Below are 27,709 nucleotides of genomic sequence, written 5' to 3'. Positions count from 1 at the left end.
CTTTACAACTATTTGGGACTCATCTGTGAATAAACAGAATTCACAGCTGTTGCAATAAAAGAGGTTTTTGGGACTACTCGTGTGTTTTACTGACTCAGGAAGCCTAGGTCAGAACAGGAGAGATTGCAAGCAAGTTCTTAGTTTCAGTTCAGCAGACAGACTAGTTTCAGTTTCCTTTTTGCAGAGCACAGAGCTAAACCATGGCCAGGCTCCAAAACTGTTTCAATCACCAATCAGCTCCCATTGGCTGATTTAGTTGCTATGCCTATTCATTGGCTGACCTTGTTACCATGTCTCCAATCCAGTTCATGAATATTCTGACAGGGTGCGCCTTCATTGTGGAGCTGGGTGAACCATTCGGTTGTCTCCTCCTCCAGATTGTCCCCCAGGACTTGGACGAGCTGTGCATCGTTGTGGAATTCATCTCCATGCCAATTGATGTAGGACCATGCTCTATTCAGGAAAAATGCAAGTTTTCCTGTGGTTCCATCCGTCTTGAAAGGCGTCGGGGCATTTTCTCACCAGGAGCAGCCTCTGTTCCCACGGGAAAGAAGGTCACCTAGCCAAAACAATCCTCACTATCTATTTGCTCCTTCCCCCCACCGTAAGAATGTGGCAAGCCCGAAAAAAACCCCTTACATAGTAAAGAGAAAGTAAAAGAATAAATGAGTAAAATAGAGAGCTAAATAAAATGGCTACACATGTCAATTTTGGGCTCAACGGAGTTTCTGACAGACAGATCAAGAGTCTCCTTCTTACTGAGTCTTTTAATCGACTCTGCTGCCAGATGGCACATCCACTTATCAAAAGCAATGACTCCATCCTGGATAATTTCTCAAACTTCCTCACCAGACTTAGAGAGCCCTTTGGAGACCCTATCTGGATGGAAACTGCAAACAATGCATCTACCAACTCTGCCAGGGCAACAACTCCGTGAGAACATATGTTGAAGACTTCAAGCTCCTTGCATATCTCAATTGGAATGAGCCAGCCGTAAGAGCACAATTCAAGAGCAGGCTCAACAAGGCCATAATCACACAAATGACACAACAAGGTATTCCCCCCGGACTACAAGACCTGTACCTAGCTGCTATAATAGCTGAGTCTCGACTTGCAGAACTTAGAGCAGCGGTTCTCAACCTGGGGGTCGCGACCCCTTTGGGGGTCAAACAGCCATTTCACAGGGATCGCCAAAGCCCTCTCTCGCCCCCCCCCACACCTTCACTCACCCTCACCCTCTGCCTCTGTTGGATCGTGGGTCGCCGTTCGCTTACCCCGCCCACTCCCAATCTATTGCTGCCTCCTGAGTCCCAGCTGATGGCTAGAGGGAAAAAAACTGTTTAAATTCTTGCCGCGGGCTTCAAAGGGCCACCCTACAGCTGATCAGTGTTAAAAGAAAACAAATGAGTAGACCGGTGCCTGCAAAAATAGGAAAAACAGCCCCTTTCAGCTTCAGCATAGGTTAATTAGCACAAGTTGATTAGATAGGCCTCCCGACTCTCAGCTGATTTGCTCTCAGCTGTTTTGCGGAGGGCTCTCTTGCTAGCTAGCTGCAAAGAGGTAAATTGCTGGAGCAGATTTTTTTTCCCCTCGCTATGCTGAAAAAGCGAAACTGAAAGTAAAGCAGGGTCTTTGCTGCAACGTGACAAAATGAGGCAGAGAGAGATTTCTTTTTCTTTTTCCTTACCAAAAAAGGTAGGTGCAAATCTGCAAACAATGGGAAATTTAGGGCAAAAGAGGAGGTTCAAGATTTTAAAACACAAAGTAAAAAATTTTAGAACCCACCCCTGGTTGGGGGTCACCACAACATGAGGAACTGTATTAAAGGGTCGCAGCATTAGGAAGGTTGAGAAACAGTGGAACAGAGGATAAAGATAGTGGAAGAAAGAACAGAACAGACAGAAAAAAAACTGGAGGAGACAGAAAATAAATTGATGGCAACAAATCGAGAACTCGAAGAGGCAATAATGTTTCTCGAAATGGACAAGGCCGCATTTTACTTAAGGTTTCAGAATATACCAGAAAATAAGGAAGAAGACCTCCTGAATCTTATGGTAGAGTTGTTGGCGGATAACCTGAAGATGAATAAGAGTGAGCTGCCAAATGGTATTGATGAATTGTATAGGGTGCATGCTAATTATGCATGGCAAAATAAATTGCCACGTGTGTCGAGCCTAGCAACCTGCTCGACATCGCTAACGCGTGCTGGTGGGAGGGGGGTTTCAGGAAACTCCGTCTGTCGATAGGACCAGATCCGGGTAGCTCACAGAAGGTTCCGAAAGAGCAAGGAGTTTCGTTGGGGCTGGATAGCGATATATGTCCCGTTGGAGTACCAGCAGTATATGCAGATCTAGCGGCAGTGTTTGATGAAGGGGAATGTGATACGTTACCACCACACCGTCCCACTGACTGCACTATTGAACTAATACCTGGGGTAAAGCTGCCAAAACCACGCATGTATGCCATGACCCCACGTGAGGTGGAAGAATTACGTAAATACATTGACAAAAACCTAGCCCGTGGGTTTATACAACCTAGTCAGTCACGTATGGCCGCTCCGGTGTTGTTCTGTGAGAAAACGGATGGAGGGCTTCGTTTATGTGCGGACTATCGAGATTTGAACGCAGTAAGCATAGAACCATTATACCCGTTACCCTTAATGAAGAACCTGTTAGCTGCATTAGCGACCGGGAAGTATTTCACAAAATTGGACTTACAGGAGGCCTACTATAGGGTACGTGTAAAACAAGGAGACGAGTGGAAAACCACCTTTAACTGCCCATTGGGCAGTTATAAGTTTTGTGTTATGCCGTTTGGATTGCAGGGCGCTCCCGCAGTCTTTATGCAATTGATTAATGAGGTATTACACAATTATCTATACCAAGGGGTTCTAGTGTATCTAGACAATATCTTAATATACACCGAGTCTATGGAGGAACATATTAGTTTAGTCCGTCAGGTATTGGAACGGTTGTTAAAAGCCCGCCTGTATGTTAAGGTGTCCAAGTGCGAATTCCATCGCACAGAACTAGACTATCTCGGATATAGGATATCCAAGGACGGTATAGTGATGGATCCAACAAAAGTAAATACTGTGTTGGAATGGCTGGCCCCTACAACAAGGAAACAGTTACAAAGCTTCCTTGGGTTCGCTAACTTCTATCGTCAGTTCATCCCAACATTCGCACATATTGCTCTGCCGTTAACAAACCTGCTACGCACAAAAGGGGAGGGGCCTCCGCGACCTGGACAGCGCTTGGATTGGACGATGGAGTGCCAGACAGCTTTTGAAACCCTGAAACATTGTTTTGCTGAGGCACCCGTACTACAACATCCTGATCAATCGAAACCATTCATAGTACAAGTGGATGCAAGTGACGTTGCAGTAGGGGCCGTGTTGTTACAAACCGATGTCCAAGGTCAGTTACACCCGTGTGCGTACACCTCCAAAAAATTCAGTCTCACGGAAAGGGGTTGGGCCATCTGGGAAAAGGAGGCGTTTGCTGTTCGTTGGGCTCTTCTCACCTGGAGGCATCTTTTGGAAGGTACCATTTGAGGTGTGGACGGATCACCGCAACCTTATAGCATTACAAACTCCCAGACGACTGTCTCGTAAACAAGTCCGGTGGGCACATTATTTTCAGTGTTTCCGGTTCACGCTAAAACACATGCCCGGTGGCAAGAACTTCTTGGCTGATGCTCTCTCTCGGATGCCTCAATTCCAGAGCAAACGGGATGAGATAGTACAAGCTATGGTGCCCAACGGTGGTAGGATTGCAGCAGCCGTAACCACAGAGACTACAATAGACTGGAAAGAGCAGGTGCAAAGGGAGTTAAACACTGATATCTGGTTTAAGGAAAACAAACACCTGCTCACGCATAGGGACGGGTTTTCGTGGAAAGGGGACTAAATGTATGTACCGGAAGGGGTCCGGGGCCTGGTATTACACCGATGCCATGATAATAAATCGGCTGGGCATTACGGTTTCCTTAAAACCCTGCATTTAACACGGCGTCAGTTTTGGTGGCCACATATGAGGAAAGATATAGAAACATACACACAAGACTGTTCCATATGCGCCAAGGCTAAATCTCGCCCTGGAAAACCTTTGGGAGTACTACAGACTGTAGCCACACCTACCCAACCGTGGGAGGAGATAGGGATGGACTTTATAGTCGATTTGCCAGACAGCAATGGGAACACGGTTATTTGGACTATTATCGATTTATTTTCTAAACAAGCTCATTTCATTCCGTGCCAAGGATTACCCTCAGCTCGTAAGCTATCTAAGATATTTATACAACACATTTATAGGTTACACGGGGTACCCCGTCGTATTATTTCTGATAGAGGGGTGCAATTTACAGCCCGATTTTGGAGAAACTTCCTCTCGGCTATTGGATCAACGCAAGGCCTCAGTTCGGCATTCCACCCTAGTACCAATGGGGCTGCAGAGAGAGCAAATGCAATGATAGAGCGATACCTTCGTTGCTATGTTTCATATCAACAGACCGATTGGTCTTCACTGCTACCGTTTGCGGAGGTCGCCTATAACAATGCAGTTCATAGCAGTACGGGTCTCACTCCTTTTCGGGTGGCAATGGGACGAGACTTCGTAGCGATACCCGAGTTAGATCAACCACCGACGTCGCCAATGCCCCATGAGTGGGCCGATAAGATGAATACGGTATGGCCCCAGGTCAGAGAGGCATTAGATAAAGCAACTCTCGCATATAAAAGCCAGGCGAATAAGAAACGAGCACCGTTTCAACCATTCAAGGTAGGGGACATGGTATTTCTCTCTACCAAATACATCAAATTAAGGCTTCCTAGTAGGAAACTGGGACCGAAATATCTGGGCCCGTTTCCGGTGATACGAATAATAAATCCTGTGACTGTAGTACTAAAGTTACCTCCGTTATTGGGGAAGATCCACCCCGTATTTCATAGTAGTCTTCTCAAACCCGCCAAACATATCCAAGTATTCGATCGTCCTGGTCCGGTCACGGAGGGCCATTACGAGATTGATGAAGTCCTAGATTCTAGATGGACAAGGGGGGTCCTCTCTTACCTTGTTAAATGGAAGGGTTATCCAGTAGAAGAGGCTTCTTGGATACCGCATAGTAATGTAAAAGCAAACCGACTGATTCGACAGTTTCATAGAATGTATCCTCACAAACCACGGTTATCTACTAATACGTGTAACTTATCTCTTACAGAAGGACACGTGGTGAAAGGGGAGCCGCCTGTCGAGCCTAGCAACCTGCTCGACATCGCTAACGCGTGCTGAAAGCATCGAGGGACATATACATACTTGGTGGTGGTGGCACTGGGTGAAGGCGGCCGTATGCGGGGTGTGGGGTGGTGGTATCGGGTGCGACGGGATTAGGGCCGTTCCGGAGGACACAGCGGCAGCACCTTCCATAACACGCTGAAGACCAATTACGCCCCTACAAGAGGGGCGTGGTAATAAACAAGGGCGCGGTCCACGCCCCTAAAAGAGGGGCATGGTAACAAACAAGGGCGTGGTCCTAATGAGTTAATGGAAAGATGGGCTATATAAACGCCCCATTCTTGGTGTAACGTAGTGCCGATTTCAATCGTGTTTACGAATCACAGTGTGTAGCCGGATGCGGATGCGAATAAGCCAGCGTGCCAAATGAGCTGAATAAGGCTGTAGCTGTGTTTTGATTGCGTCTCGCACGGCATTCCTGAGAACGTGAGGTACACATATGATTTACTAAAAAAACAATTAAAGATGGGAGAACGCGAGATACAACAATGACATACAAAGGGAAAGAGATTCTGACTCTCAAACAAATACCCAGGAGGGTAAGGGAGGAAAGGCGGAGCTACCACTTCCTCTCCTCCCAATTTATCAAATATAAAATAATCTTCCAGTGGCTTATCCCAGGCGGCTTACTAGTGACCTGCCAAGACAAAAAAAATAGGTTGGATACACCAGAGAAGGCTCAGGAATTTTACGATATAGCAATAGATGAAGAGAGGGAGAGTGGAGAGGAGACAGAAGATAAGAGTCAGGAAGAAGGTTATTTTATCAATGGCTAGATAAGAAAGCAGGGAAATGAAATATGGAACAGGAAATGAATGCTATAAATATAATATTTGAAAATAATTTTTATGAAGTGGTAAAGCCATAGTTAAATGGCGGTACAGAAGAGCTGACCGGCGCTTCCCGGAGACCCCTCCTCTAAGCTAATATCCGGTTCTAAAAAAATGGCCGCTGCTTGCTGAGCCTCCGCTCGCGATGGAGAGGCTCGGTGAAAAATATGGGGTTTCAGGGGTGTTTTTTTCACCCCCCCCCCCCGATACGGGCTGCAAGGTGAGTGTTTGTAGATGCTGCAGACCCCAACAGACCCCAGAGGCTCCACGTTGGGGGTTAGGAGCACGGAGAGATACCGGGGATTCGGCAGTCGGCGGTTAGCGGGGGCGGCATCTCTGCCGCGGAACACCTGGAGGAACGAGGAAAGAGGTTTGTCTTTGGAGCCTCGGAGCCTTACCCCTGCTGTGCTGCTATGCCGCTGTGTTGGTGGGCGTCAGTGGGAATGCTGACAGCCAGGAACATCAAGAAGCCAGCTGGTCTCGCTGTTGCTGCTACCCTGAGGATGTGGACTGCGGTGGGGGCCGCTGGTGCGGCTGGGTCCGCCTCGAGGGGGGGTGGGTGTTTTTTTCGAGCCATTTGGCTCATGGTTGCCGATTCCCCCCCACCCCCCGATACGCTGCCCTGGCTGATGCTGTTGGAGGCCTGCTATCTAACTTCCTGCCTATTTGCCCACCTGCAGTCCATGGCGGGGTCGGAGAGACTATGGCGCCAGGGGACTATGCTTGATGCTGGGACCTCTGCCGCCCTTCTCCCAGACTTCTGTTGCTGTGGCTGCATGGATTTGGTGTTTTCATCGATGGCCCTGGACTCCCCCGGCAGCCCGAAATGGCCATTACCCTGAGATGTCAACGTCTGCCGCCGTGAGAGGGCGGCTCTGGGGCTGTTGTGACTCTGACCCCCGAGCCCGTCTTATCGGAGGGAGAAGGCTCCGAAAGTGAAGGAGAGGAGTTGGCAAGGCCTCCCTCTCCAGGACCCTCCTCTCTGGCAATGCCTCAGGTGTCTCCCGAAGGAGAAGAGATTGGCCAGGAGCCAGGTATCTCTGAGCAGTCGCAGTCGGACAGTGACGGAGATAAGTCTTGGCTGGATCCACGCCAGCATCGGAGAGACAAGCGCACGCAGCAGAAAAGGAGGCGTGCCAGAGATTAAGCTGAGTCACTGGACCACACCCCACAGGGGATAAAAGGGGGTGTGGTGGCCATTCAGGCTCTGTGACGGACAAAACTAAACAACTAGCGAGTTGCATTGTATCTCTGAAACTACGTTATCTGCCTGCCTTGGATTTAATATGGACTGGACTTGACAATTCTTTGACTTTGTTTTGGTTTATCTGACGGAGGAGGAACACCTCCCTCTGTGAGTAAAGTTCTTGGCAAGCAGCTACTGGGTTGCTGCCAATCCTGTTATCGAAGGAATTTATTGTCTGCAAGTTTTATTTAACTCCTGGCTGACTGTTTGTGTGCGTGTGTGAGACGGGGACAGAACAGGGGCCTTGTTTAGCTGGCCCTGCCCACGCTGCTGTGAGAGACCACCGAGGACTAGGGGTGCTGGCCCTGGGGTCCACCCAGCGCGTTACATGGACCTTGTCTTGGTGAGAGGGAGGCAAGGGTTGTGAACCTTGTGAACATTGTACGCCCTGAATGCTGTGAGAGAGCACCGGGAGTGGCTGTTCTGGATAGCTGGGTTGCGTTTTGGCCTTACATCTACATTGACTGTTCCCCATTCGCCATTGCCATATCCGTTTCCATGGCTGATGAAGGCGTCTCGAACTTATGCAAGCACTGAACTGTATGCCCTCAGGAATGCCCCCCATTCTTGGGTGTGGCCGACCGGCCTCGCTAAGAACTGCCTTAAGGACGGGTCCTGGGATCCCGAGAGGTAGCATAAGAACCATAAGAACTTTAAGGGTTTTACTAAAGGGGCTTTATATAATTTTTTATGTAATTTTTTAAGGGGACTGGGGAGGGGGGAGGGTTGCGATTTCCGGTTGGTAGTTGGGGGGGCTCCTCCGGGCCAATGTCAGTCCAGGCCAGGGGAGGAGAGTGGTGGGGCTGGAGCGGGTACGGGGCCCGATGGCACCCCAAGGGAGAGGGTGGGGACCTTGATTCCGGTTGCAATTGGGAATGGTGGCAGGTGGATGAACAAAGGGCCATATCAGTGTTTGGGAGCGCGCCCCTGCTATCTTCGAGCGGAGGCACGCTCCGACCCTTTTGGTTCTGTCCGACTCCCTGGGGGTTTGAGAGAGAGGGTCCCTGGGCTTAGGCTGGTTTATTTTAATGCCAGGTCTGTGGTTAACAAAGCTCCCCTCATCCACGAGTTAATTGAGGAGGAGAACACAGACCTGGCCTGCATTACAGAAACCTGGTTGGGCCCGGAGGGAGGGGTCCCTCTGATTGAACTTTGCCTACCAGGTTTTCGGGTGCTACACCAGCCAAGGGGCCAGGGTAGAGGTGGGGGGGGGTGGCGGTTGTTATTAGGGAGTCCCTTGGCCCACGGGAGGTCACTTTTCCTCAGAGAGACAGGTGTGAGTCCCTCCTTATGAGATGGGGTCCGCAAGGGCAGTTGGGCCTGCTGATTACGTACCTATCTCCCAGCTGCGTATCAACGGCCCTGCCCGGGCTGCTCGATGCTCTCTCGGGTTTGGTGGTTGAGTTCCCTAAACTTATTGTTCTGGCGGACTTCAATCTGCCGTCCCTGGGTGGAGCGTCGGGAGCGGCCTGGGAGTTCATGGCTTCCATGGCAGCCATGGACCTGACCCAGATAATTCAGGGCCCGACTCATGAGGGGGGGCACATCCCCGATCTTGTTTTTATCTCGGAACAGTGGCATGATGACTTCGGTGGGGGAGTACCAGTTATCCATCCCCTGTCATGGACCGATCATCATCTCCTGCGGCTAGGCTTCCAGAATGCCAACCCCCCCCCCCCCCGCTGGGATGCGGGACCGACCATCTGGTTCCACCCCAGGCACCTGATGGACCCGGAGAGGTTCCAGACGGAGCTTGGGACAATACCTCTCTCCCTCTCCCACGCGCCGGTTGAGGAGCTCCGGGAGATGAAGCGCTGTAGGAGAGGCCTAGAGAGCGGTTGGAGAGCCAGCCGTTCCGAATCCGACCGTTCCCAGTTGAGATTGTTCACACGATCCTATCTGGTGGCGATGGAGGCGGCGAAGCGGGCATACTTCTCCGCCCTCATCGCGTCCGCAGATAATCGCCCGGCCGCCCTGTTCAGGGTGTCCCGCTCCCTCCTAAATCGGAGGGCGGGGGATGATCCTTTGCAGGGACGCACCGAGGAGTTTAGTCAGCATCTGCTGGATAAGATCACTCGGATTCGGGACGGTTTGGACTCTGACTGGGCAGGGTCTGACGGTGAGGAGGCAGCTGGTCTTGGGATCTGGGAAGAGTTCGATCCTGTCACCCCTGAGGAAGTGGACAGGATCATGGGAAGGTTAAGTGCCACCATGTGTGTACTGGACCCGTGTCCCTCCTGGCTAGCTTATGCGGCCGATGAGGTGACACGGGATTGGATCCAGGCAGTAATAATGGCATCCTTGGATGAGTGGATCTTCCCTGCCGCCCTGAAAGAGGCGGTGGTGAGACCCCTCCTCAAGAAACCTGCCTTGGATCCAACCATATTGAATAACTTTTGTCCGGTCTCCAACCTTTGCTTTGTTGCGAAGGTTGTTGAGAGCGTGGTGGCACGGCAGCTCCCGTTGGCCCTGGAGGATACAGACTACCTCGATCCGTACCAATTGGGTTTCAGGCCGGGATACAGCATGGAGACGGCATTGGTCGCGCTGGTGGATGATCTTTGGAGGGCTCGGGACAGGGGATACTCCTCTGTTCTGGTCCTCTTGGATCTGTTGGCGGCTTTTGATACCATCGACCATGGTATCTTGCTGCGACGGCTCAAGGGGTTGGGAGTGGGAGGCACTGTTTTACGGTGGTTCTCCTCCTATCTCGCGGGCCGTATGCAAGTGGTGTTGGCAGGGGGACAGAGGTAGGCTATGAGGCCCCTCACTTGTGGGGTGCCCCAGGGGTCGGTCCTCTCGCCTCTCCTGTTCAACATCTATATGAAGCCGCTTGGGAAGATCATCCGTGGTTTTGGGGTGCGGTATCCTCAGTACGCTGATGATACCCAGCTTTTTATATCCTCCCCAAACCAGCCCAGTGATGCCCTCGACGTGATGTCCCATTGCCTGGAAGTGGTACGGACCTGGATGGGGAGGAACAGGCTCCAACTCAACCCCGCCAAGACTGAGTGGCTGTGGGTACCGGCATCTTGGTCCGATCGAGATCTTCCATCGTTGACCATTGGGGGTGAGGTGTTACCCCCTGTGGATAGGGCTCGCAACTTGGGTGTTCTCCTGGATTCACAGTTGTCTCTGGAAGATCATGTAACGACCGTGGCCAGGGGGGCATTTGCCCAGGTTCGCCTTGTACGCCAGTTGCGCCCTTACTTGGACCAAGATGCCCTATGCACTGTTACTCATGTGCTGGTCACCTCCCGTCTTGACTACTGCAATGCTCTCTACATAGGGCTGCCCTTGAAAACCACTCGAAGGCTTCAGCTGGTGCAGAATGTGGCCGTGCGGGTTGTGATGGGAGCGTCCCGACACTCCCATGTTACACCCCTCCTGCGCAACTTGCATTAGTTACTGGTTCCCCTTCGGGTGAGGTTCAAGGTGCTGCTTATTACCCACAAAGCCCTTCATGGCCTAGGCCTGGGATATTTGTTGGACCCCCTGCAGCCAGCGACAATCCCCAATCGCCCGGTGCGTTCCCACAGACAGGGCCTCCTCAGGGTGCCGTCGGCCAGACAGTGTCGGCTGACGACCCCCAGGGGGAGAGCTTTCTCTGTGGGCGCACCCACCCTCTGGAAACAGCTTCCTTTGGAGCTCCGGATGGCCCCTGACCTTCGCCCGTTCCGCCACGATTTGAAGACCTGGTTGTTCCGCAGCCTGGACTGATGGGGGGGGGGGGTTAATGAATTTTAAAATTGTTTTAAATTGGGATTTTAATTTTATATTGGCAGGAATTATGCATTTTACCGTTGTGAGCCGCCCTGAGTCCTCGGAGATAGGGCGGCATATAAATTGCATAAAATAAATAAATAAATAATAAATCAGAAGGTCCAAGCTGTCCTAGACTGCCAAGTTCCTCACACAGCCAAAGAAGTCCAATGCTTCTTGGGCTTTGCTAACTTCTACAGGAAATTTATACCAGGTTTTGCTCATAAAGTCAAGCCACTGATCCAACTGACTAAGAAGGAGTTAAATTTGCTTGGACTTCTACACACCAATCAGCATTCGAAGAGATAAAGCAGCTTGTTGCTTGCCAGCCCTTACTTCAGCACCTGGACACTTCAAACAGATTTACTGTTCAAACAGACGCTTCAAATGTAGCCATCAGAGCTGTTGTTTTACAGGAGGGAGAGGGGGGAAACGGCCTTCTGCCATGTGCCTTCTTTTCCAGAGCCCTGACTGTCCCCAAACAAAATTATGACTAATTTAATAAGGAACTCCTTGCTGTTAAATCAGCATTCCAACACTGGAGACACTTCCTAAAAGATGCCCACTTTCCTATAGAGCAGTGATGGCCAACCTTTTCCAGACCAAGTGCCCAAAGTGTGCACGCCCGAACCCCCAAAATGTAATGCGCTCGTGGCACCCGCACATGTGCCCCGCATGCACGCATGCCCTCACATGTGCCCCGCCCCATGCATGAAATCCCATGCCACCCGCATGTGTCCCGCGCCCCGTGCATGCACACGCCCCCGCATGTTCCCTGCCCCTGTGCATGTGCTTGCAGCCCCCCTGCCCCACATGCATGCGTGCACAGCCCCCGCATGCGCCCCACCCCCCTTGCATGCACAGCAGTGACCCGAACACCAGCTTGCCGGTGGGAGGTGCACGCGCATGCACGGTGAAGCTGAACTGGGGTGACAGCTCGCGTGCCCACAGAGAGGGCGCTGTGTGCTACCTCTGGCACGTGTGCCATAGGTTCGCCATCACAGCTATAGAGGTTAATACTGACCTCAAGAATCTACACACACTGCAACAAACCAAACTGCTTTCACCCAGACAAATCAGATGGAGCCAATTATCCTCACATTTTAATTTTTACATTAATTACATGCCAGACTTCAAGAACTTAATGCCAGGTGCACTCTCTTGCAATCCAGAATATTCTCTTGTTCAACAGACTCCAGCACCAACAATAATTCTACAACCTTCAGATTTCCAAGCTTCAACAATCATCACCAACCACTGAGAGATTGGGAGCTGCCCAACTACACCAGGACTGAGTCACCAGGATAGACTCAGCAACAACTAGATCACTTCTCACGAGCCATGACACATGACCTCATGGAAACCCCAGCAGGTACTGTAACCCCTTTTGCAATGGAGGGAGGAGACCTGAAACACAGAGGCAGAATAATATTTCCCCCCCATGCAGGGAAGAGGTACTGCAGCTTTGCCATGACAATCAAACAGCAGGGCATGTGTGTGTGTTCAAAATTCTGCACAGAACCTTAAGAGATTTTTGATGGACTCAGATGGCAGCAGACATCAAGGAATACATGGCCTCTTGCCACACATGCAGGAGGGCCAAACCCCTCCATCAGAAGCATGCAGGCCTTTTGCAGCCACTGCCAACCCCCTCTCCCCCCCCCCCAATGGAATACATTCTACGTGGATTTCACTACTGATTTACCCCCTGTCCAAGGCTTCACTACCATTTTGGTAGTGGTAGATCTTTTCACCAAGATGGCTCATACTCTGCAAGGGATTGCCCAATGCCAAAGACATAGCCCAACTTTTTCTAGACCACATCTTTCACTACTATGGCATGGTCTCAGCACTCATTTCAGACAGAGGTGTACAGTTCCAATATAGGTTTTGGAAAGCACTTTTCCAGCTCCTAAATGTCAAGGTCAACCTCTCCTCAGCCCATCATCCTGCCTTGAATGGAGAAGCTGAGAAGACGAACCAGCTCCTCCAACAGTACATGAGGTGTTACTGCACCTATAGCAAAGACAACTGGTCATCATTATTGCCACTCACAGAATTTTCTTACAACAATTTGCTAAACTCATCAACTTCAATGACGCCATTTCAAAACATGTATGGCATACACCCTAAAGTGTTGCCAGACCACCCTGCAGTGGACTCAACAGTCCCAGGGGTGGTTGACTTCTTACAGGAGAAATTTGCTACTCACAATCTTTTTTTTTTATATATATTTTTTTTATTTTTCAAAAACACAAACAAAACAAAACATAAAAACATTATCATTCCATACAATTATAGACAGTGTATCAGTTGGTGGCATTTTTGTGCTCCTCCTCTCTTCAATTTATCACTAAACATGCTAGCTTATTTCCAAAAATTTCAACATCCATTTATATCATAATTATTTCCAATTCTTATTCTCTATCCATTGGTAAAATAAATCCCATATCAAATAGTATTGTCTATCTTCCTGCTCTCTTATTTCAAATGTCAATTTACTCATTTCAGCACATTCCATCATTTTCTTAATAATTTCTTCATCATTAGGTAACTTTTCTCCTTTCCAGTTTTTAGCAAATACAATTCTAGCTGCTGTCAAGAGATTCACAATTAAATATTGCAGTTCTTTATTATATGTCTCCGGTATAATCCCTAATAAAAATATCTCTGGTTTAAAGTCAATATGTCTCTTTATCATTTTTTCCAACCACGTGTGTATCTTAGTCCAATATCTCCTTGCTTCTGCGCATATCCACCACATGTGGTAATAGGATCCTGGGGTCTGATGACATTTCCAACATTTCTCCGATTTATTCTGGAACATTCTAGCTATTCTTGACGGGGATAGATGCCACCTGTAAAACATCTTATACAAATTCTCCTTATATGCTGTAGACATTGTCATTTTATAATTATGTGACCACAATTTTTGCCATTTCTCCAAATCAATACCATAGCCAAAATTCTTCCCCCATGCTATCATTGATTCTTTAACTTGTTCTTCTTCCAATTTAACCTCTAGTAAATAACCATATAGCTTTTTAATTACATGATCATCAAAATCCATCAAAATTAGTCAATACATTGTAGAAACCTTCTTGTTTAAGATCTTCTCAATATCTAGAGAGTATTTGCGTGTATGAAAACCAATCCATCTTATACCCTTGATCTTCTATATCTTGCTTTGATTTAAGTTCACCCTTTTCATCCAATAATTCCTTATATCTTATAATTTGCTTCCCTTTAAACGCCACTGGATACGAAAATGCTTCAATTGTAGATACCCAGACTGGTATCTTCAAGTAGTGATTTTTTTTGTCTTCTCCCAATTCAACCATAAGGCTTCGCGTATTTTATGTCTTTTAAAATACCCCTGTATTTTAGTTCCTTTATACCACAGAAAAGCATGCCATCCCAACAACAAATCATGTCCCTCCAAATTTAACAATCTAGTATTTTTTAATGATATCCATTCTTTAGTCCACATTAAGCTAGCTGCTTGATAATAAAGTTCAAAGTTAGGTAAACCAAAACCACCCCTCATTTTAGCATCTTGTAACAACTTCATTTTTATTCTTGCCTTTTTCCCCTGCCAAATATATTTCAATATTATTTTATTCAAATCTATAAAAAATTCCTTGTCCAACTTTATCGGAATCGTTTGGAATAAATATAAAATTCTAGGCAAAATATTCATCTTAATAGTTGCAATTCTCCCAATTAAAGATAGTTGCAAATTTCCCCATTTTTCCAAATCTTGTCCTATCTGTCGCTTAACCTTATTGTAATTATTTTCCTTGAGAGAATTGTCTCGAATTGGTCTTTTTGGCAGGATGTTCTGTCCCCGTCTCACACACGCACACAAACAGTCAGCCAGGAGTTAAAATAAACTTGCAGACAATAATTTCCTTTGATAACAGAATTGGCAGCAACCCAGTAGCTGCTTGCCGAAAACTTTACTCACAGAGGGAGGTGTTCCTCCTCCGTCAGATAAACCAAAATAAATTCACAAAGCCAAAGAATTGTCAAGTCCAGTCCATAATAAATCCAAGGAAGGCAGATAACGAAGTTCCAGAGACACAGTATGACTTGCTAGCTGTTCAGTTTTGTCCGTCACAAAGTCTGAATGGCCACCACACCCCCTTTTATCCCCTGTGGGGTGTGGTCCAGTGACTCAGCTTAATCTCTGGCACGCCTCCTTCTCTGCTCCGTGCGCTTGTCTTTCCGACGCTGGCGGGGATCCAGCCAAGACTTATCTCCGTCACTGTCTAACTGCTGCTGCTCGGAGATGCCTGGCTCCTGGCCTATCTCTTCTCCTTCAGGAGACACCTGAGGCATTGCCAGAGAGGAGGGTCCTGGAGAGGGAGGCCTTGCCAACTCCTCTCCTTCACTTTCGGAGTCTTCTCCCTCCGATAAAACGGGGTCGGGGGTCGGAGTCACAACACAGGAATCCATTTTGGTCAGAATGTATAAAGTTATTCAAATATCTCTTAAGTCTTTCTGCCAATATCATTGCAAAGATTTTATAGTCTGCATTTAACAGGGATATAGGCCTATAGTTTTTGATTTGTTGTGAGTCTGTTTCTTCTTTATGAATCAAAGTGATATATGCCTCAGTCCATGTTTTGGGTATTTCTTTTTTTATCATTACTTCATTCATAACCTCCAGCATTGGGATCGATAACGATTCTTGTAACGTCCTATAATATTCAGCTGGCAGTCCATCTGGACCTGCAGAGCAACTCCTCTTTTTTTACTTTGCGCCAATGATACAAAAGTTTTGCCAAGTTTTGGTTGAATCAATAATTGTTCATATTGTTTTTTAATATGCACTTCCTGTAAGCAAATTATATCAAATTTTAGTTTTTCTAATTTGTGGAAAACTGTTCTTCTTTTATTGGCTGAATTAAGTCCATTTATATTTATTGAAATTAATTTCCTTTCTTCCATATTCATACTTTATAATTAGGTTTTGTTGCTCTAGTCGATCTGGCTTCACGTTGCTCCTTGTATTCCATAACTCCGCCCACCGCTCCTTCTGTTACTTCCAGCGTTATCAATTCCTCTTCAGCGAGTTTTATTGGGGCTGATGTTGCTTGAGCTTCAACTTCCATATCTACATCTGTCTTAAGAACTTCCTCATAGAAGGCTCTTGCCTTATCAATTGTATTGAGCCTATATCTTTGGAATTGCCATGTTAAGCCTACTCCTTCTGGAAGCAGCCATCTGTAGTTAATCCCTTTTTGCAACAAAACTTTGGTCAAGAATTGGTATTTTCTTCTTATCTCTCTCACTTTCCTTGGAATTTGTCTCAAAACTGTGACTTCTTTCCCTTTGTATTCCAAAGCATTGTCACGAGCAGCCTGAAGAATCTGTGTCTTAATTGATTTCTTAGTAAATCTTATGTGTACTTCTCTTGGAAGCTTATTACGCATCGCATATCCAGTATAAACTCGATAAATTTCATCAATTCCTTCCATCATCTTCTCTTTAGTTACTTCTAAAGCCTCGGCTAGAATCGTATTCATAATCTCAGCTAGATCCTCCCCTTTTTCTTCCACGACATTCTGGAATCTTAGGTAGAATTCTGCTTTGTCCATTTCCCATCCAATTAAGCCAGATGTTCCTTGTTCGACCTCTCCAAGTCTATTCTCGATTTCCTTCATTTTTTCTTCTTTTTGCCCATCTTTTTCTTCCAGTTTAACCAATCTCTCTTCATATTTCATCACTGTTTGTTGTATGCTGACCACCTTTTCGTCTGTTTTAAGTAACTGTTGCTCCATCCTTTGTTGTTGCTGTTCCATTCTTTGTTGTTGTTTTTCCATTCTTTGAAGTGTTTGTAAGATCATTTGTGTCGCTTCTTTCTCTTTCTCTTCCTGCAATGTTGTCTGGATGGAGCGTTGGCCTCCAGATGGTGATGAGGATGGTGTAGTCGCTGAAGCTCCCACCGTCGCTACTTTTTTGCTCATTTTGTAGTTAGCCAGGTTCACTTTCAGGCCAAAAGAAGTTCAAGAGGTCCAACTAAGCAATAGGGTGGGGGGAAAGGAAAAAGTAGAAAAAAAGGGGAGAAAAAGGGGAAAAAAGAAAAAAGAAGGAAAGAAAAAGAAAATAATTTCTCAAATTCTTCAGGTTCTTCCAAAACCCTAATCCAAAGGGAAAAAACACACACAAAAAAAGAAAAATAGGAAGAGACAAAAATTTAAAATCCTCCTCCAAATACAAAGCCAAAATAAAAATTAAAAATTAAAAAATAACAATAATTCTTCAGGCTCTTGAATGCCTTAATCCAATATTTATATAGAAGTCCCAATTCCAAAATAGAAAAAGAAGCAGGAAAAAAAACAACAAAAATGAGAGTATTAAAAAAAGAAAAAAAAAGATACAAAAGAAAAAAAGAGAGCAACAAAGAAATTAAATAGTCCTTCAAATCCTTTATGTCCAAAGAGCCTACAGGGAGTAGTTTTTCCTTTCCAGGCCACACATCTCACTGAAATTAAAATAGTTACCCAAAGGAAAAAAAAATCCAAAGCTTTCCAGTATGTTCCCAGGCTTTATCAATTTAGATAGAAGAGCACCTGTGTAAACAGTAGCTCTTCAGTCTTCTCATTCCAAACAGGTTCTCTATATTTGTTTTGGCTACAATGTTTCTTTTGTTCTGCTACTTAAATAAACATAGCAACAAAGTTTCTCTTCCAGTGGGTGGCAGCATTGCACACTCCCCTAGCTCTCCTATTCTTTTAAAGGGGAAAAAAAGAGAGAGAAAAGAAAATCTTTCTTTTAAATAGTCCAGAAGTCCAAAAATAAAAGAAAAGGTACCAGTCCAGATGTACCAACTCAGCAAATCAAACAATCCAATATCAACAAATTCCAAAAGTTTCAAAAACGTCCCAATACTGTTTTTCCTACTTTCAGTCCAGTCCGGTTTTCCAAAAAAGAAGTAAAACAATTAAGCAATTTCAAGTCTTTTAAAATGTATACTTGGGAAAAACAGAATTAGTCCAAAATAGGTTCGCCGCTCCTCTTCATTTACTTTCCATCATAATCTCATACATCGATAAGGGTGTTCTTAGTAATATTTAAAGAAAAGTGAAAGTTTCTCACTGCTCTGATCACTGTCGTTCCGATCTTCCTTCCTGAAGTTGTCACAGCCTCCGCAGCCTAATGGCTGCAGCTCCGCCGCTGGAAAGAGGGCTTTCCTGACTCAACCAGGGACTTACCGATGTCCCTGGGATCCTCAGGATGTGCCCTCCACTACCACAGTCAAATCGAGACTGTGTGGTCTGGTTCGGACCGTCCAGCGGCAGAGTTTTCGGCGGGGGTTCTGAAGCGTCCAAAAACCCCGCGCGTCTCGCCACAACGCCAACTTCCCGTTTTTCCTACTCACGATCTTTTGAAACAGCAGCTCGAGCAAGCACAACAGGCTTACAAGAAGGCAGCAGATGCCCATCGGTGGGAATGACCACCCATAGCAGTAGGAGACTGTCTCTCTACCAAGTTCTTAGCCACTTCAAGACCTTCCAGGAAGCTAGACACTAAACTTGTGGGACCATTCAAAGTTCTCTGACAAATCAACCCTGTAGCCTTTCACCTCCAATTACCCCCATCAATGAAGGTGTATCCAGTATTTCACTGAACGTTACTCTCCAAAGAAGATCCCCCAAACACAATACAATCCCAGCACCCCCCTCCACCACCAGTCATACTGGAGGGAGATCTACACCTGAAGGAATCAAGATGCCCTATGGCAGGGGTCCCCAACCCCCACCCAGTCCATGGACTGGCACCGGTCTGCAGCATGCCAGAAACTGGGCCACACAAACAAGTGACGCCCCATCCACAGGATGCAGGCAGCACGCGAAACCATGTCCCCTCCGGTCTGTGGAAAAACCTCTCTCCACAGAACTGGTCCCTGGTGCCCAAAAGGTTGAGGGCCACTGCCCTATGGAAATAACATCAAGAGTCTGGATAAAGACGATCACTACAAATACCTGGGCATTCTTCAAGATGACAACATCAAGCACATTGAACTCAAGAAGAAGGTTAGAGAAGTGAATACATCAAGAGAGTGAAGAAGTTCTTAAAGTCCAAACTCAGTGGAGGAAATACCATCAAGGCAATGAACACCTGGGCAATTCCCATTATTAGACAGGTGGAATAGTGGACTGGACTCAAGCACAACTAAAAACTCTGGATAGAAAGGCCAGAAAAATAATGGCAATGAATCATGCCCTTCATCACTGCAGCAATGTTGACAGACTATTTACAAGGAAAATAGTTGGGCATGGAATGTTGCAAGTACATCAGATGGTTGAAGAAGAAAAAGGGGCACTGGAAGACGGGGTGAAATCTAAAATTTTTTGCTACCGGTTCTGTGGGCGGGGCTTAATTAGTGGGCGGGGCTTGGTGGTAAGGTGACTGGGTGGGCGTGGCCAAGTCAATGTCACTTCTTTGCCCTTTTTTAACCTACAAAACACAACACAACACAACTGGCTCACCCACAATGTAAAAGCAGCTGTGCTAGACTCAAAATGGCCCCGCAACAAGCAGGAACCTCACATAGCCACAAAAAGCCCAAAAAATCAACTTTCACATTTTACACACACAAAATTCCACATACAGCTTTGTGAGATTTTGTGTGTTTGTGTAGTTAGAGTGAAACACTACAGAAACACACTAAATCTCAGAAAGCTGCACAAATATTATTTTATTTTAATTTATTTTTATTTTGATATAAAAGCAGCTAAACAGGGCCAAAAGATGATGATGATGATCATCATCATCATCATCATCACAATTTCCATTCATCAGCCTGCTTCCCATCCCGGTCTACCTCATTTCACTTATAAAAGAACATGGCACAAACATGAGCCAATGTAGAACCAGGCATCAACTGCAGTTTACTAAAGCACTTCAAGTTATAATCTGAATAAAAGATAAAAATTAAAGATAACCACTGATCTCCTTTTCACAATAACACCTATCCAACATTGAAGATATTAGCACTACAGCTGCACCAGCATATGTAATACTTTTCAAAGTAACAACCAAATGACAATGTTTGACAATGTTCCAGTTACAACTAAGGAAACTTGAAGTGATGCTGTGGTACAGACTTCACCATGAACTTACCTGGTTTGAGATCATAATGAATAATAGGTGGCTTGATTTCATTTAAATATTTTAATGCATTCACAATCTGCATGATTATAGACCGGGCTTCTTTCTCTGACATTAATTTGTGCTGTTTCAGATAGAAGTCTAGATCGTTTCCCTCACAGTATTCCAATACTGTACAAAACCTGGAGGAAGTCAATCAAACATGTTTTTATGAATGTATCAAAATCAACTTACATTTTGAATGTATGACCATGTATTTTTTAAGCTGAAAAGTGGCCTAAACACTTAACAGAAATAAATAGGAATGCTGCTTTGTGGTAAGTGTCCCATGTTATGGAGCATTATATTTGATTTTTTGGGATTTATTTTATAATGTGAAATGTTTTCAAGTTATCTTTAATTTCATCAATACTGTGAAATGTCATACAAACACATTCTCTTTGGCATAAAGCACATTTTTCCTTTCACTCTCATGTGTCACTTGTTTCATAGTGTCATATTTTCACCTTGAATTAAACAGATAAATATTAAACTGAGTTAAATTATTGGAAAAATGGGCTAAATCCAAATTTACTTAGTACATTTAGCATAAATTTCAATTCTGTAAAATCAACTGCTGGCACCCACAAAATAAAATATTACTGCAGCTTATCTTCTCTTATGTGTGAGGTGATAATACTTGTATTCCTTTCATAAATCCTATTTTCTCCTCCATGACATATTTTCCCAGAATACTAATTATATTGCCTTTCCACAATCTGTTCATGAGGTTTGTGGAAGAAGGCCCTCACATACATTGCTCCCAAATTATGGAATACTTGCCCTCAGTTGTGCTTGGCTTCTACTTGTTTGTTTTTGTTTTTTTAGAAAGGAGACAAGACTGTTTTAGTATGGCTGTTTTGATATTAATTAGTTTATAGTGATTTTAAATGTTTTACTCATATTTTATCTACTTTTTAAAATTGTAAGTCACCATGAATGCTGTGTAGAAAAAAAATATGTATGTGCTTTATCCCCATCTTAGTTCTGAGGGACTCTAGGAGGTTTAATTTAATAATTAAAAGCTCAGTGTAAACATTTAAAGATAATTAAAAACCAGGAATAAGCATCATGGGTCATCATTAGCATCATGCTAATAAAGCTAATCTAAGGTCTGAACCCAAACTGGAACAACACTACTTTGTTTACAAAATGCCAGTAGCATTTGGGCTGTATGTTCTTCCAGAGAAAAGTATTTCACAAAATGGGCCCACCACTCAGATTACATGCTGAATTATCTTTTAGCCCATGCACCTTGCAAGGAGTGGGGACTTGCAAAAGGCCTTCTCTTAATGACTGGACTGGACAGGCAAGTTAAATTTTTGGCAAGCCATTATTTTAGATGTTAGAATCCATATTTCAAAACACACTGGTCTCTTCTATTTTAAGGCACCCCAAATTTCTGATCACAAACTTTCAAATGACTATTCACATTACAAATTACAAAGACAGCAGTACTTACGAGTCAGTGTCCAGTGAGAAATAGTCATACAATTTAACTATGCGAGGATGATCCAGCTCTTTATGGATTCTGTACTCTCTACATGCATGCCTAAAAGAAAAAGACAGAATTATTTATTATGCCTGGCTTTTCACCTATCCTCCTGAACTTCAGGAGGTGAAAAAATATAGGCAATGGCTTGTTAGCTACTAAACTCAAGAAAGGATAAATTTGATAACCAAAAACTTCCCTCAAAAGTATTTGACAGGTCAGGTCAGGTCAGGATGGGAAGCCATCCCCTCCCAAAAGAATGAAATATTTTAGGAAATATTAAAAAGGCAGAATATTATATTTCCCTAAAGGAGAAATAGAGAAACATGCTCTTGGAGACAGAAAGCAGCCCCCAAGTCTTTCTTAATAGCCCCCAGCAGATATTTTGTGCCCACTGAGAAAGATTGGGCCAGTCTATCTACAAAACAAAAGACCTCCAGATCCAGGATGATGGGATTAAGTCAAGACATGTGCCCTCAGGACATAATAGGATTAACCCTCTACCATCTAGCAGCAGAGCTCACCACATTGCACAATCTCCTGGGGACATTGCATCACCCTCCAGGCTTCAACCAAACTTAGCTCAGACAACCTACAGAGCCAGCTATGACCCATACAACAGCCAATAGAATACATGTTCTTGCACAGGAAGTTCAAGTGCAAAGCCCAAGAAAAGGTATAAAAGCCCCTCACTCTCAACTCCATGTGGTCAGCTACCCAGAACCCATGTGGTTCTGCTTCATCATTAAACCATCTTTCCAATCAGCATCCATGTTTCCAGTGTTTTTCTCCCGGATTGGAACTGAACCAGATAGATATTTCTTCCAACATAAGGTAAACCTTTGTCTTTTTTACTGTGAACACAATGGCACACATTAAAAATGAAATTTTGTTCCCCGCTGTCAAAAGAATACACACACACACACACACACACACACACACACGTGTGTCCGTCCATTTTGAATACATAGTAGAAAAGAGTTCACAAGGTTGATACTATATGGAACAAAGCTGTGACTGAATCTAGATGTACTGCTTCAGATACCACGAAGCCTCCTCCCAGAAGGTAACAAGGAAAACTGGTCATGGTGAGGATGTATAATGTCCCTGACAATACTGCGGACCCTGATCAAGCAGTGCTTATATGCCATGTCCTGGATAGAAGGAAGTGAACTTCCAATAATCTTTTCTGCCATCCTCACCACTCTCTGCACTGCCTTCCTGTCCGAAGCAGTAATGCTTTCAAACCAGACAGTAATGCAATACAACAGGATGCTTTTGATCATCCCTCTATAGAAAGTGGTAAGGTCAGAGGAAGGAAGATATACTCTTCTAATACGACACAGAAAATGCAGGAGCTGCTGTGCCCGCTTCACCAGTGTCTCACTGTTGAGCGACCAAGCTAACCTGCTCGTTAGCTGCACTTAATGCTACTAACCACCTCCACAGTTGAATCATTAATACACAGAGGTGTATGGCTGTGCCTGCCTTTTCTGAAATCAACAATGATCTCTTTTGTTTTTCTACATGTAAAACGAGGCTGTTTTTATTACACCAGTTCACCAAACCCTCTTCCAGGAAATTTTCAGGCTTACCTCCAAACAGAAGGTTGACTATATCACAGCTGAATGTTTCAGATATGTTAGGTCATAAACCACATTGGAGTTCACACAACATGCTACTTCAAAGCCCAATGTATTACTATATATTATCACTTAGTATACCTGACTTTTAACCTGAACATGGCACATAAGTGAAACCATTAAGAAAATATTCTCAAAATCATGACAAAGGAAGAGGCAGTTAAGGTATGTGGAATACAGTCTGCCTTTAAGACTTTATAGGGTTAACATGAACCTTACATTATTTCTCATTTTGTAATGTCAATTTAACAGAATCAGAGTTTTGTTTAGGGTTAGGGTTTATGACCATTTAGGTCACTCAAGTCCAATTTTTTGTTCAGTGCAGGAATACAAATTGAACATGTCTAAGCCTCTACTGGAACACAACCAGGATAACTGGGTTTACTGTTGGAGTACTCTTTTGTCTAAACATTTAACTGGTCTATGTAGTTATCAGGAATGAAGACTCACTTGAAGGCATAGCATACAAATACACACACCCTGAGTAAATTAAATATTTAAATCAAGTATTACATTTTGCCCACTGGAGACAGACAAGTCTTTAGTTTTTCCTATGACATAATTTCAGTATCTGTAAAGGGGTATCATACCTCTCTTCATGCTTCCCTTCTCAAGGCTAAACATTTCTACTTCCATCAATATGTCTTTATAGGTCTTAAGTTTCTTGAACTCTGATTATTTATTATTTACCATGTTTACACACTGGAATTAAAAGACTCCTGATGGTTTAGAAACATAAAAACATAGAGGGGTGTGTGGCCAGCTCTGCGGCAATACAGCAAATTCCGGGGCTCTGGGAAAATGCTGATATCCCAGCCGCTTTTTTTTTTTTTTTTATTTGATTTATATGCCGCCCTTCTCCGGAGACTCAGGGCGGCTTACAATGCGTTAAGCAATAGCCTTCATCCTTTGGTATACTTATACAAAGTCAGCTTATTGCCCCCACAATAAGCCTGGGGATCCCCAGGGATCATAGCTGTCCTGTAGGGACAGTGAAGAACGGAGGCACAGGCTGGTACGAACAGGGAAGTCACAAGTTCCCTGAAGTGGAAGCATTAGCCTCCGACCCAGCGGCGAGGGAAGACAGCCATTAGGAGCTGTCAAAAGCCAGGGCGACCACATGCGAGAAGGAAAAAAGAATGAGGTGATCATCTGGGTGAGAAACTGTGGTCTTGGAAACAAGATTCCTTTATATATTTAACTCCTGAACTTTTAAAGCTTTTTACTTGAGAGAATTGGCAAAGAGGAGAGGGGAAGGAGCAGAATAAGGCTACCTCCCCACTTCCGGAATAGCAGCGAAGGAGCGGAAGCCATTAATAAAGACTGATTAATGAAAGCTGAAAAACTAAATTAAATGAATTGAAAGCAGATTGGACAAAGAGGTGAATGAACTGTACTTTAAAAATTTGAGTTTTGTGACTGGGAGTCCAAAACAGAAAGAAGGAAAAGTAAATGGATATTTTTAATATTTTTAAGACTATTTTAAGTGGACGGCAGTGCCATCTAGTGGTGACAGAAAAAACTAAATAGATGTATTGAATAAAGGAGAAGATGAGAGTGGGATGACCTTGGAAAATGTTTTGGAAACTGGCAAGACGTTTTTGATGAGAAGTGGTCTTGTGATTTTGTAATAGAAGAGGGAAAAGCTGGGCTGTCTGTTTTCTTTTTCTTTTTTTCCCCTCTTGCCTGCTGGATTTATAAATTTTTGAAGACTTTGCAATAGTGTTATTTGGAATATTTGGAATATTATTTTTTCTTCTCCGATTTGCTTTTTTTTTCCTACTCTTGTTCTTTACCTCTTTTTTCTTTTCTTTTTTTTTATTTTTTATTTTTTCGTTTTTGACTTTTTGGATGGTTTTTCATAGCCTTTCTACCTTTTCTTTTTATATGGATTAAACCTATGTGGATTAGGGTATCAAGAACCTGAAGAATCTGATTGATTTGGGAGCAGATCTGGAATTTGAATTTGGAATTGAAATAAAAGAACAGCTGGAACCTAACAATTGGATTATCTGGATTATAAATTGGGTGATGTGATTTGAAGAGACAAGATGAAGAAAACAACACATTTATCATCACCATCAATATCAACAGTGTCGGGCACCACAGGGCAAAAGACAACAGAAACTGCATCACAGCAAGAGAAAATTAACACAGAATTAAAAAAATATGCTACAGACTATATATGAAGATCTTAAGACAAGATTAGACAAGGTAGATGGGAGAATGGAAAAAATGGAAGGAGAATTGAAAGAAACTGAAGAGATGATAGGGGAAAAATGAATGATTGCAGCAAATAGAAGAAAAAACAGAAGCAACAGAGAAAAAAGTTGAAGAGATGGACTATAGACTTACAATTACTGATAAAAATCAGGAAAAAACAATTATAACCCTGGAAATGGATAAAGCTGATTATTATTTAAGATTCCAAAATATTGAAGAAGGGAGAAAATTTAGCAAAGAAAATTGAAGAGATACTAGCAGAAGCAATGGAAAAACGTAAGGAAAGGATATTAAATGGGATCGACGAAATATATAGAGTGCACACAAGATATGCGATGAGAAACAATCTGCCTAGAGAAATTCATGTTAGATTTACTAAGAAAACACTGAGAACAGAGATACTGCAATTGATGAGAAACACGATAATAAAGCACAAAGGAAGAGAAGTAGTGGCACTGAAACAAATTCCAAGAAGAGTGAGAGATCTGAGAAAAGAATATCAATTTCTCACGAAATGTATGATAAAGAGAGGAATAAATTTTAGATGGTTGATTCCAGAAGGAATATTGGTGAACTGGCAAGAACAAAGATACAGACTAGATTCAATAGAGAGAGCAGAGTTATTTTATAAACAACACATAGATGTTCAAGAGGAAGAAAGATTGAGAGATGAAAAAGGGGATGGACAACAGGAGGAGAAGAAAGAACAGCCAAGAGAGACAACGAGAGAACAAGATGAGAGAGCGTTAAGAGAAGGAGCAAGGGCGAAAGAATTTAAAGAACAAAGGGAGATAAGAACAACTAGATCGACAAAACAAGTAAATAAATAAGAAATGGAAGAAGAAATTAAAATAATATCTTTGAATATAAATGAACTAAATTCAGCAATAAAAAGAAGAAAAATATTCAACAAATTAGAGAAGCTAAAATTAGAAATTATATGCTTACAAGAAGTACATATTAGAAAGCAACATAAAAAGCTTTTGGAGCGACTAAAATTGGGGACATTGTATACAACATTGGCTTCGCAAAGCAAAAGAGTATTTTACATCAAACAGACAATCCAATCCAATCCAAACAAATATTTGAGGATGAGGAAGGAAGAGTATTAATGGTAAAAATTGTAATGAACTACAAAAAAATATTACTTGTGGGTATATACGCTCCGAATGAAAATCAAGAAGAATTTTATGTGAAACTACATAGGAAAATACTAGAATATGAATATGAGTATATCTGCATAACAGGAGACTTTAATGCAATTGTTGATAATGAGTTAGACTATAAATCTACAAAAGTAAATAAAAAACCAAGGAAGGCACTTCCGAAAGCATTTTATACAATGGTAGATGAACTAAGTCTGCAGGATGCTTGGAGAAAAAGAAACCTAAAGGAAAAGCATTACACATTTTATTCAAATAGACATATGTCATGGTCAAGAATAGATATGATGTGAAAAAAATGTTTTATAGATGGCATTTAGATCCCAAAAAGTTGTCATGTATGTACCCTAATGTTCAGCCAAAATGCTGGAGATGTGAATGTTTGGATGCTACGTATTATCATGTTTGGTGGACCTGTAGGAAAGTTAAGGCTTTTTGGATAAAAATTTGGTGGGTCATGCAGAATGTTTTGAAGAAAAAAATTCAATTCTCTCCACAATTCTTTTTATTGGGCATAGTTAAGGGTTTTACATTGGGTGAAACAAAACTGATATTGTATATGATAACAGCAGCAAGATTGTTGATAGGTAAATATTGGAAAAATGAAGCCTTGCCCACTATTGAGGAATGGACTTTGAAGATGGCCAGTTTTGCAGAGATGGCGAAGATTTCAGCATACTTAAAAGATTGTTCACAAGAGACTTATGAATGGGAATGGAAAAAGTGGATAGAATATGTTCAGAACAAATATCAAACTAGAAAGTATCAAATAGCTTTTATTTGAAAATAATGTATTAGAAATATTTTAATGTAATGAGGGTAAAAAGAAAAATTATAAAGGGGAGGGAGGGGTTCAAGTTTTTACACAAGTTTTATATTAAGGGTTTTTTTATTTTT

General features: G+C 43.7%; 1 protein-coding gene across 1 annotated transcript in view; it reads right to left on the bottom strand.

Moving 5' to 3' along the window:
• LOC139317523 (serine/threonine-protein kinase tousled-like 2) overlaps positions 1–27,709 on the bottom strand; it is a 178,845-nt gene that overhangs the window by 77,418 nt on the left and 73,718 nt on the right. Inside the window, exons 2-4 of the mRNA XM_070944597.1 lie at positions 22,477–22,637; positions 21,754–21,843; positions 20,265–20,434 (exon numbers count right to left, since the gene is read on the bottom strand). Coding sequence (XP_070800698.1) covers positions 20,265–20,367 — 103 coding nt within the window. The 5' untranslated portion in view covers positions 20,368–20,434; positions 21,754–21,843; positions 22,477–22,637. The remainder of the gene's footprint in view (positions 1–20,264; positions 20,435–21,753; positions 21,844–22,476; positions 22,638–27,709) is intronic.

Source organism: Pituophis catenifer, unplaced genomic scaffold (genome assembly GCF_029215685.1).
Source record: "Pituophis catenifer annectens isolate HBS135680 unplaced genomic scaffold, rPitCat1.0.hap2 SCAF_5, whole genome shotgun sequence".
Taxonomy (NCBI): Eukaryota; Metazoa; Chordata; class Lepidosauria; order Squamata; family Colubridae; genus Pituophis; species Pituophis catenifer.
The sequence above is the reverse complement of the archived record's forward strand: the minus strand, read 5'-3'. Positions and strand labels throughout refer to the sequence as shown.